The 12,076-nt window shown below is 41.4% G+C and overlaps 1 protein-coding gene across 1 annotated transcript in view; it reads right to left on the reverse strand.

Moving 5' to 3' along the window:
- The window catches only part of LOC148519748 (uncharacterized), a 71,859-nt gene extending 62,194 nt beyond the window's left edge, over positions 1 to 9,665 (reverse strand). The window contains exon 1 of the mRNA XM_088476208.1: positions 8,882 to 9,665. Within this exon, the coding sequence (XP_088332334.1) occupies positions 8,882 to 9,665 (784 nt within the window). The remainder of the gene's footprint in view (positions 1 to 8,881) is intronic.
- Positions 9,666 to 12,076: the final 2,411 nt, after the last annotated feature.

Below are 12,076 nucleotides of genomic sequence, written 5' to 3' on the forward strand. Positions count from 1 at the left end.
TCAATGGCGCCTGGATTAATCCCTTTTTCTCAACTACTCCAATCTTCAAATAAGTTTGAGTTTAATTCCCCAGGGGACCGCTCAGTATCGTCTTGCTGTGACGAACATAAACATACAAGTGTTATGAATAACACCATATGCTTGTGATAAACCCTTAAGACAGAGGTTCCCAAACTCAGGACCTCATTCAGAGTCGGTCGTAAGCGGCCGCTCGGTCGTACGCATCCGATGTTTCCAAACCACGCATGCGTACGGTAAGTTGTGCGCATGTGCGTACGAGACCTTGTGATCCAAAATGCTGTTGATCGTACGGCTTACGAGCAGGAAGTGGCTTCCGAGAGTTGATTGACATGAAAGGACGTTTGTGGGTGTTGACAGGGGTGGTGGTCTAAAAATGCAGGCGTTCCTCACCGTTTTCAGGGCGTTTTAGGGACATACATAAATTTCCTGCTACGACCGACATAGAAGGCTGGAAGTAGTAAAACGTCACTCTGCGAGCAGGTTAGAGGCCTGGCTGATCGTACAGCTGGAGGTTGGGTATGTGCTCTCTCAAGCACCAGAATACAATCGATACTATCGAATGTTACTGATGTTAGGAGTGATGTTTCTATTTTGTGCCACACAATGCAAGCAGCTAATAATCGTTTGTTGTTGCTAATAACACTGCTAATTGGCTTGTAATTGATTCAGGTGCGCTTGCATTGGAGAATAATAATAATAAATATATTTCATGGGGATGGCTTATTCTATGCATTTTTTTGTTAATTTTTTTATGTAATTTGCACACAACACAAGCGGCCGCAACCAGCAGAAGAAAATTAACATACAGCGACTGACAACAACTGACAACGATTGACTCAATCGTTAGCTGCTATCACTCGCTAGCTAGAGGAGGTGCATTGTTCACGTATGGGCGTCACTTTGGTTGCGACCGACCGACCGATTGCTTCCTATTTCAGTTTTGCGGTCGTTAGGCGTATGAACGAGCGGCCGCTTACGACCTACTCTGAATGAGGTCCTCAGTCCTCAAGGCAGTTCAGGTTTTAAGGATATCCATGCTTGTCCACAGGTGACTTAATTAGTACCTCAGTCATTATGATTTAACCACCTGTGCTCAACCACGGATATCTCTAAATCCTGAACTGTTGGAGTGCCTTGAGGACCACGTTTGGGAACCTCTGCCTTAAGACCAGAACCCAGTATTTCACATGTAGCAGCTATCTATCCCTTACCACCATTTTCCCTGCGTTTTGAGACTATGGAACCAGCCAACGCGGGACTCCAGATAGGTAAGTATAATAAATATATGTTTGCAGCAGGGTGTGCAGTGTGGGACCCCCTGGACCAGGGGCCCATGTGCACCACACACCCTGCACCTATTATAGATATGCCAATGGTGCATATACGCTTACCAATTGTTCAACCGATGTGCCTGTGCTGACATCACAACTGGGTGGGCACTTGAGTGTCAGTCACAGACGGATCCCTGCAGCAAGTGTACGGGCGATCCGAAGGTCGCCCACACACACACTGCCAGAAATATACAGTATTTTGGCATTGGCTGTGCTGCAGCGCAGATGCTATATGTCTGTGAATGACTTGGTTCACAGACGTATTGTCTGTACTCACCTGCTGATGCACTACAGTTCAGGGGTGCTGAGAGGGGTGGGAGCGGGTATTACTTACCAGGGCCTTGGCTTGTTGGAGGGGCCCAGGCCCGACACTGCCCCCCCTCCTCTTATCTGTTAGCAGCCCAGCACACGCAGTCTCCTCTGCCTGTGGCGGGGAGTGATCACTCTGATCGCGCCCCCCCCTGGATTCGTGCCGGGCTGAGGGATTCATAACACCTACTTCCCCTATAGGGTTCTTTTTATGTTTTTTCCTAAGGGGACGTGGTCACGTCTCCCTCTATTAGGCCACACCCCTCGCCAGTAATGGAGCCCGAGACGGCTCTTAACGGCTCTGCTACAGATGTATTACCCGTTCAATGGAATGGGCGATATACTGTATCTGTTAGTGTATATTCAGCTTTACATTATAAAATAATTTGCCTTCAGTTTGTTGTTCTTTCCATTGTATAGAAAAGTAAACTTTTCTTTTGTAACCAGGGTTTGTTGACAGATGGCTTGTACTTGGGTAATATTTTCTTTTGAAGCTATAAACTAGGGATGTGTAGGCTCGGATTAGTTCAAATTTTCCCGGCAAATTTGGATTTTTTTCCCGCCAAAAATTGGTTCTAACAAAGAGGCAAAACGTCATCTTTCATGGACAAACATCGTTATTATTGTACAACAGTCCATGAAAGATGGTTTGTCCACGAAAGATGACGTTTTACCTCTTTCTGAGCCCTGATTTTTGGCTGGAAAAAAACAAATCTAAATTTGGCGGGAAAATCCGAACTAATCAGAGCCTGGACAACCCTAGTATAAACAAGTTTATGGGGGAGATTTATCAAACCTTCTAAAAATAAGTAAAGTGGAAATTTCGCTCATAGCAACCAAACACATTCTAGCAATCACTTATCTTGTACACTAAATAAAATGGCTAGAATATGATTAGTTGCTAAGGCCAACAGCTTCATGTATCCTCTATAGAAGAAGTTTTGATAAATATCCCTTTATGCTTTTGAGTATGTGGGTAAGGGTGGAAAAGGTTGCTCCCACAATTATGCTACTGAGCGGTTAGTTGCCTGAAGTACATGAAATGTTAATCTGATGGAATCTGGTAGAGAGTGTTGTCCAAGGGCTCAGTGGGATATTTGTTTGCAAAATATTTTCAGGTTGTTATTTAAATGAGGGGCCAAAAGATGGAAATCTTTTCACAAGTCCACCATATATAGAAGTTTGTGTTGCCCTAAATAACGGGGCTAGAGAATATAGGTATGCAGCTAGATCAAAAGGTTGAATACAGAACGTCCAGATTAAGCAAGACATTTTTCTGGTCCCTCCATCTTCCTGAACCCAGTGGGTTGGATGGAAATTAGGTCTAATATACCAGCTTCATCAGTTTCAATCTGTACCCAGGAGAATTTTGGCATAGATGGTTAGCCTAAAAGTATATCTTAATACTAAGGGATCCCTACCTTTATCTTTGGAGGCATTTAGCATTTAACTTAAGAACTAATTTGGGACATGTAATAAGATGGTCTGAAATAGTATAAGATTCTTGGTAGGAAACTCATTTTTACTGCCACCCTCCTCCAACTGTGGGATCACCTACTGCCACCATAAATACAAGTCTGTTTTTTTTTAAATCTAATTTTTTTTTTATCAATTCAAATTTAAGCTACATTTGTTATTTTATAAATGAGTAGCGACCCGCCCCGCCTTCGCACAGGAGCAATTTTGCATTTACGTCTTTTTTAACCAAGGTCTTATAAGATTGCTTTGTAGACGATATTAGTAATTTTTCCTCCTGACGTCAACACGAAAAGATTTTGTTTTGACATGACATGCAAAAGGGCCACGTAAAGTTGTCCATGAGAAAAATAGTCTCCACTTAGGTCAACTATAGCCATGTTAGGTGTCTGCCCCTGTGCTTTATTTATAGATATGCCAAAGGAGACTCGTTTGAAATTAAAAAATCGTTTTTCACATAAATTAAATAGGAACGGTAAAACAAGGGAAAAACTTACATTTTGTATCAGTAAACAGATCAATTTGTCTGGTAGAAACTAGAAAACATGTATCAATCTCTACATGGTATAAAATAAAGTCCATCGTTGTGATATATCTTTAACGGTTTAGGCTGAGTAAGATAGGAATGCTCTCGGTCATCCGTTTCTTTTTTTTACTTGCTTTACTCAAATCGTCACTGCTCGGCTCCCTTTTGTCATACATTAATGTTTCATACACCTAAGCCTTCCTCGACAAATGCTCTATAGAATACTGACAACTGCATCAAAATCTGTCCAGTGGTTCTCGAGATTAGCCCAAACAAACAGACAGATGTCTACCAGGGACTTTATTTTACACTATGTATAGATAATGTTAGTAGGTCATTGGTCAGGATATCAGTAATAAGAGTGCTATAATTCAGACATATTCTGTGATTTGCCTATTCTGTTATAACTGAGTTAAGCTTTTTTGAATTATGGTAAAAATGTAATGAAAGATTGGAAAAGTAAGTCTTCTGGCTCCAGACTTCTATAATGTGTTAAATGGATCATGTTTATAAACAAATCCTTTGCAGTTAATGGATTCTTCAGCTGAGGACAGAAGGAAGGACACATCAAACCCGCACTGAAGCCTGCTTTGCATATTGTGAACTGGTGACTGACACCACAAATCCAAATTCAACTGTTCTCTTATTGCTAATCCCTATTAAACATAAAAGAAGATTAACTCAATTCCTTGCTTGTGAAATAGAAACAGGTGCATAAGCCAGATAAAACACATAAGCAAATGCCTATGACAACACCTACTATTAAGATGAGTTCACAGAGTGTGTCATGAACCATATTTTATAAACCGTTCTTATGCTGCTATTCTTTGTCTCAGATTCTCATACTGTATCAGAGAGGGTGGGGCCAGGATGATGCGTTTTGCAGAAAATTGCATAATTGTGCTACACTGTTCAGTCCCATATCCACGAGGAAGTAGGTGGGATGCAGGATGGGTACCCACTCTGCCGGGATGCCACAAAAGTCTCCCAGGAGAGTAAATAAGAATGACTTAATATAATATATCTGTATAGTTTCTTAGCTCTTGATCAGGAATAATCAGCTTACAAATAATAAAATAACAGTTAAGCAGTTATAATAACACATGAATCATATGACATTTTGATGCCTACTCAGTAAATCTTTAAAATAACATTAGTGCTTATTGCTTGGTGGTTTGTGCATTGTTGTGACCAGCTGCCAAATAACGTGTCAAAGACCATAATTTTGTGACTGCCATTCTACCTCAATCAGGAACTAGAACCATAATATTTATGAATAACTGATTGAATGATGTATCTGTCTAGCTATCTTTTAAAAGAACATGCATCAAAAGTTTCACAATCGTTGTTGCTACGGTATTATCATCTCATAGCTAATACAGGTTAGCTTCCAGTTGTTATACTGTATTACACAGTGTAGTGATCATTTATTATATGAAAAATATGGAGCTGTAGCAGTATTAATATGTAGCCAATGTACATCCATTGAAGCACATCTTCATACTTTTTCAGCTGCTTTGGGTAATATTTAGACTTGGACGTAAGCCCCATGGTAGGCCGCAAACATCTGCTTTTCTGCACAATACGTATGGAATACAGGGTCTCATTCAGACCCGCTCGCGTGCGCAGGATGCTCGCAAGCGGGTCGATGGTACCCAAATGCGCATGCGCACAACGGAGGGAGCTCCGTCGTGCGCATGCGCAAGACCCGGATAGCGACAGCCAAGCCGTCGCTCCGGGTCTCGCACCAAAGGGGGTGTGCTGTCGATGGTGAGTGACAGCACGCCCCCTTTGGTGGGCGTGCCGGGGGAGTGGCTGCCAGACGGAGGCGTTCCCATGGGAACGCCTACCGTCTGGGTCCGGCCCCACTGACATCACTAGTGATGTCAGTGGGAGTGATTTGGGCTCTGATAGAGCCAAAATCACTCCAGGGCTTGCAGCAGCAAGACCCTACCGCAGGGTCTCGTCGCACGCCCGATGGTCGCGATGGTCTTCACCATCACGACCATCATCATGGACGCTCGCATAAGCTGTGGGTGGTTATCCACAGCTATGCGAGCGTCCAAGAGGCCACTCCATTTTTAAGTAGGAGGGCCCTGATTCAGAGCGAGCGCTCTGGTCAGAGCGTCCGGCTCTGAATCAGGCCCACAATCCTGTATTTAGTTTAATGCAACCTGGCTAAATGCACTAGCCTGTGTGCCAGCACCACTGCGAGAATACATGCGAGTATGCCTGTATTTTTAAAGCAGCAAGCATGTTAAAGGCTAAACCAGCTTGGTTTAGCCTTTAACATGCTTGCTGTCAGGGGTGTATCTAGGGGTCCGAGTTTTGGATCTGTATCTCCTTCGTGTTTTTTGGATCTGGATTTGGTTCTGCAAAAACCGTTCTTGGTTTTGGATCTGTATTTTTTTTTTTAATCATAAAAACAGCTGAAATCACATAATTTGGGCCTGTTTTTGTTCCTACAGTATTAACCTCAATAACATTTATTTATTTTTTAAAGGTTTTTATTGAAGCAATTAACACCGTACATCAAAATAATAAAAAATAATAAATAACATTTTCCAGATCAAATTCAAGAAAATAGTATACATAACATTTTAACAGCTACAAATATTCCAGGACATTTTTATATGTTTGCATACATAACTGTGTCCATTTTATCCAGTATTTATCCTAATAAAAATTATATCTGAGACACCAATAAATAACAATAAACAGATAATAATTAGCTAAATAAAAAGAAAAAGAGTGTCCGGCACTCACCCACTAGGCAACACAATAGGAGGATCACCCAAGAGGACCCTAGTTTCATACCATTGAGTCAGACGCATACTATGATAAATTTGGGTTTGTGTTAAAGTTGGCAGAGTCGTAATAAAACTTTCCCAGGTATGGAAAAAAAAACGACCCTTCTCTCCTTTTCAAGCACCGATTCAATCCAATCCATACGGAAAATAAAATTTAATTTTTCTTTATATAATTGAAAATTGATGGGAGTTGGGCGTATCCAATCCTGCAAGATGGTCTTTTTTGCTGCTGCACTTATTGCAAGTAATAATTTTCTACTTCCTGCGGTGAGCTTTTGTCCCCTTGGAAAGATACCCAGGATAGCCCATTCTGGAGTAAATGGTACAAAATTAACTAGGTGGTTTTCCGCCTCTCGTCGTACTTGTCTCCAGAAACCTTGGACTACCGGACATTCCCATAAACAATGATAAAGATCGGCCTCTTCCCCAGCACATCTAGGGCAATTATGAGAGTTGGAAAGACCCATTCTGTATAATCTGTAAGGGGACAAATAAGTCCTATGATATACATTTAAAAAGAGTTCATTATATGAACTAGCGGTTAATAATGTGTGAGACTTCAATAGTCGCTTTACCAAATCCTCATTAGTCAATGTTGGAAATTGCGTCAACCACTGGCGCATCCCCTGGCTGACCAAATCATGATTTAGATTCTCACTCAAGAATCTATAGTATATAGAAATAGCTTTGCGTGATGGTATTGGTCCTGAAAGCCATTGATCTAGTGGATTACACCATTCATCACTCGAAAGTGGCCGTATTACCGAGGCTATATAATGTTGTGCCTGAAAATATGCCAGGGGATAAGCCTCCAGAGTCTCAAATCTCGTGGTTGCCTCATGGAACGTCAGGGGCCTATGAATGTCTACATCAAGCAAGTAGCTTATAGTATGAATTCCCCTCTCTTTCCATATCGTAAAGGGATATGATGCCTCTCCATTTTGAAAATCTAAGTTACAATGGAAGGTAAATGGATTTGTGAGCGTTGAGACAAGATTTATGACGCAGGATATGCCAAAGGCGTCTAGTTGTCATTAATAAAGGATTGTCAAGAACTTCTGGTGGAACCTCTTGATCGTGGATATGAAGGAAATATTTTAAGGCCATGGTAGGTAAAAATTGTGATTCGAGGGATGTATTAGCATATATCTCTTTATCTTGTAGCCAATCTATCAAAATTCTCATTAAAGAAGCATGATTATAATCTAGAACATTAGGGAAGTTTATCCCTCCATTAGATTTAGGTTGATATAGTTTCCTAAGACTGATGCGAGCCCTACCACCCTGCCATAAAAATGAGCGAAATAGTTTATTAATTAATTGAACATCTTTTTTAGTAAGAAGAATGGCTAGTGCCTGCAACATATAAAGAAGGCGAGGAAAGGTCATCATTTTAATAAGGGCGGCTCTTCCAAGATATGAGAGCGTCAAATGTTTCCAACCCCGGAGCTCCTCAGTAATAAGTCGAGTCATCCGTGACACATTCATGCTATACAATTGAGTAGGATTTTTAGGTAAAATAATACCCAAATATTTCAAATGTGAGGAGGCCCAGGAGAAGGAAAAAGGCGAGGCCCAAGGGGGAGTAACAATAGTGGGATGAAGAAACATTGCTCTTGATTTATCTGCATTGATTTGAAGGCCAGAGATGCTGCCAAATTGATCAAACCTTTGCATAATTAAATGTAAGGTATGCTGAGGGTCTTGAATGTATAAGAGAATATCATCTGCGTATACTGTGAGCTTCACATTTTGAGTGCCTACACTGACTCCCCGAAAACTAGACCATTGTTGCAAAATTCGAAGGAGAGGATCAATAGCAAGGTTAAAAAGGAGAGGAGAGAGGGGACATCCTTGTCTAGTGCCTCGTCCCATTTCCATGGGAGTACCACGTATTCCATTAATCAATAATGACGTTGAGGGGGAATGATAAAAGAACTGAAGTAGTTTAATAAAGTTTGGAGCAAATCCTCTACGAATCAAAACCTCAAATAAATGAGGCCAGAGAACTGTGTCGAATGCCTTGTGCGTATCGAGGCTCAGGAGCATGTTTTGAGCGTGAGGGTTTTGATTGGAGGCAACTATGGCGGCTATAGCGGTACGGATACCTTTGACCGAGTGCCTACCTGCCACAAATCCTAACTGGTGGTCAGTCAAAAGAGTGAGTAATATTTGTTGCAAACGAGTGGCCATTACTTTCGCAAGTAATTTAAAGTCTACATTTAATAATGTAATAGGATGATACGAGCCAAGAAGAAGGGGGTCCCTATCTGGCTTGGGTAATAGAATTGTGTGCGAGGTGTTAAAGGACCTAAGGGAGGGAGAGCCGCGATGGATATGGCAAAATAGATCTAAGAGAAGTGGAGAGAGATCATCCTGGAGGATTTTGTAGTACTCTCCTGAATAACCGTCTGGGCCAGGGGCTTTATGGGCAGGCAGCGCCTTAATCACATCACGAAGCTCTTGTTCAGTGATTTCTGAATCTAAAATGTCACATTGATCTTGATTAAGTTTAGGTAGACGAGCCTCATCTAATATGAGTCTCTGTTGTTCACGATCAACTGGTTGTGAGGAATATAGTGTTGAATAGTAAGTGTTGAATAGGGACAAAATGGTCTGTGGATCAGTAGTAGGAGAACAAGTAGAGGGATTAAGAACTGCAGAGATGTGATTTCTAGGCTTTCGTGATTTGGCTATAGTGGCCAAAAAACGTCCAGCCTTGTTGCCACAGCGATAATATTTATGTTTAGAAAATTCTAGATTCTGTTTCGCTTGCGAAAGGAGAAAGTCCTCCAATAGCTGACAAGCTTGTTTATAAAGTCGCAGATGTTCAGGGGATGGGTTCAAAGTATATGTGGCAAAAGTTTGGGTGACAGATGCACGTAGTGTAGTAGAAGTAATAGTTGTTTCAAGTTTTCTCTTAGCCATATACCCAATGATGTGGCCCCTTAACACTGCTTTTGAGGTTTCCCACATGAGCCCAGGGTTGTCCCAGTGTTCAATATTATCATCTATAAAGTTGGACCATTTTGATTTAAGATAAGAACGAAAATCTGCGGAAGATGCTAGGTATGCAGGAAACCGCCATATGTTATCGCGGTATGGATTTGAGGGAAATGTGAGAGTGACAGTGATTGGAGCGTGATCAAAGATCAATATGTCATGCAAACGTGTATCATGGAGGCGAGACATCAGGACATCAGCCAATAATAAATAGTCGATTCGTGATAATGAACCATGTGCTGATGAGAGGTGTGTATATGACCGGTCGGTGGGGTTTAGGAGGCGCCAGGGGTCGGATAATTGTAGTGAATTTAGTAAAGAAGGGAGTATTTTCCATGACGATGGGGCCAATCTAAGTGGTGGAGGGGCCTTATCAATCTGTGGGTCAAGGACTGTATTAAAGTCTCCTCCCGTGATAAGAGGGTAATTGTTTCTTTGCTGCAACAGTCTAGTGATGTGATTGAAGAAGGTCGGAGAGTCCGTGTTTGGTGCATAAACATTCACCAACGTGAAACGCGAATGTAGAATTTCAACATCAATAATAAGAAATCTGCCATGTTTATCTACAAGCTGATCTAATATAGTGAATGGCAAACTCTTTCGAAACAAAATGGCAACACCCCTGGACCTAGTGCGAAATGGAGCTGCAATACATGACTCTATCCAGGGGGCACGCAGAGTAGCAATATCTCCCGTGCGCCAATGTGTCTCCTGTATAAACATTATATCAGAGCGTAATTTCTTAAGATGAGTAAGTACCCTCTTGCACTTAATGGGCGAGTTCAAGCCCCCAACATTCCACGAGGCAACGCACAACTGAACAGGATCGCGCGAGGGAGTCTCATTCGTTAATGGTATTGATGAGTTATCTCTGTGTGTCATTTGAGAAATTGACCAAAGACATTCTCAGGATATGCAGTCCACCGACAAATGCTCCCGTGGGCGAGTACCGGACACTTAACAAAATTAAACTCAAAATAAACATCAGACAAAACAAAACAACAAAAAAAAACAATGCACAGTGTCTTGCTTCCTACTACTCCAATTTTCAATTTTCCTACCAACAAAAAATGAGGACACATGTCGTCCTAAGTGGACGGCATGTGTCCAGAATTGCAACCAAAAAGACATCGGTAACAATAAGTAAAAAGAAAAGAAACTCTGAAAATAGTCAGGGGCATCTGACTAATTTGAATATTATAATAAGTAACCTATTAATTTTTCTTACATATACTAAGTTAATGTGATTTGTAGAGCTATGATTAAATATGTATTGCCCATCCTCTAACCAATATGGTAAGGGCAATAGGCCTAGACTAAAGAGAAAAATACACTATTTTGTATATAAACATCTACAGTCCATAATGGGACTAGCAAGACCATCGTATAAAACCCAAAATCTTTTGTACAAATCACTTTATTGCAAATTTTAGTGATCCATTATATAAGATCAATCTAGATCAAGGAAGTAAAGGTGGCCTAGGAGGTGAGCGTGTGGGGAAAAAGTGGCGTTTGGCCTGGTCGTGATTTTCAAAAAATAATGGGCGCCCATCCTCAAATACTCTGAGTTTTGCTGGATAAAGGAGTGCAAAACGATGATTATGGGAATGTAGATAGTTGCAAATTTCAGAAAAAGCTTTGCGCTTTTGAGCAACTAACATGGAAAAGTCTTGGAAAATCATAATTTTATGGGATTGAACTACCAAAGTGTTGGACCTGCGATAAGCAGTTAGAAGTTGTTCTTTAGTTCTGTAGTCTAGGAATTTTGCTATGACAGGACGAGGTCTGTTATTATCACCCTGTCTTTCTGGACCTAGACGATGGGCTCTCTCTATTTGGGGAGTACCTAATGTATCTGCAATATCTAAGGCTAGAGGTATGTCCTTGGTGAGAAAATCAAGGAGTTGTGGGCCCTTATAAGACTCAGGAATACCAATGAATCTTAAATTGTTTCGACAGTGTCGATTTTCTAGGTCATCGATTTTTTCTTTTAGGGATTGAATAGTGGAGGAATGGGAGGCTGAATCTTCTTGGATGGTCTGAACTCTGTCCTCTGTGTCGCTAACCCTTGTCTCTAAAGTGGTCAGACGAGCAGCATGAGCATCAATTCTAGACAGGGCAGCCTCTATCTTCATTTCAGTGCTTTCCAGTCGCTTGTCAAACTGGGGCATTAACACTTTAGAGATGGCCTCTGCCATTTCAACCATAGGTAGAGAGGAGACGGGGATGATGTTTGGGGCAGGAGAGCCTGTAGGTTCTAGGACCTCTGATGGCTCAAGGGGGGAAGAGGGAGGGGCATTTTTACCCGATCCTTTGGTTGATTTGCCCATAATGGTGGGAGATGACGTGTCTGAGGATGTGGATGAAGAGGCTTTGAGAAAATATCTGTCCATACCCCGTAGGCCAGGACTAAGTAAATTACATAAAAATGTAATGGCCACCAATAATACGTTGTCACTATGAATTTAGCAACTAAAAATCAATACACAGGTCACGGTGATAAATTTAAATCGATGCCCCTAAACCCACATTCGGGATCACATAATCATTTTTCTAGAGAAAAGAACGGGGGAAAAAGGAATCACCCCACAGTGAATAAT

Source organism: Taudactylus pleione, unplaced genomic scaffold, assembly GCF_031769625.1.
Source record: "Taudactylus pleione unplaced genomic scaffold, aTauple2 ptg000184l, whole genome shotgun sequence".
Classification (NCBI taxonomy): Eukaryota; Metazoa; Chordata; class Amphibia; order Anura; family Myobatrachidae; genus Taudactylus; species Taudactylus pleione.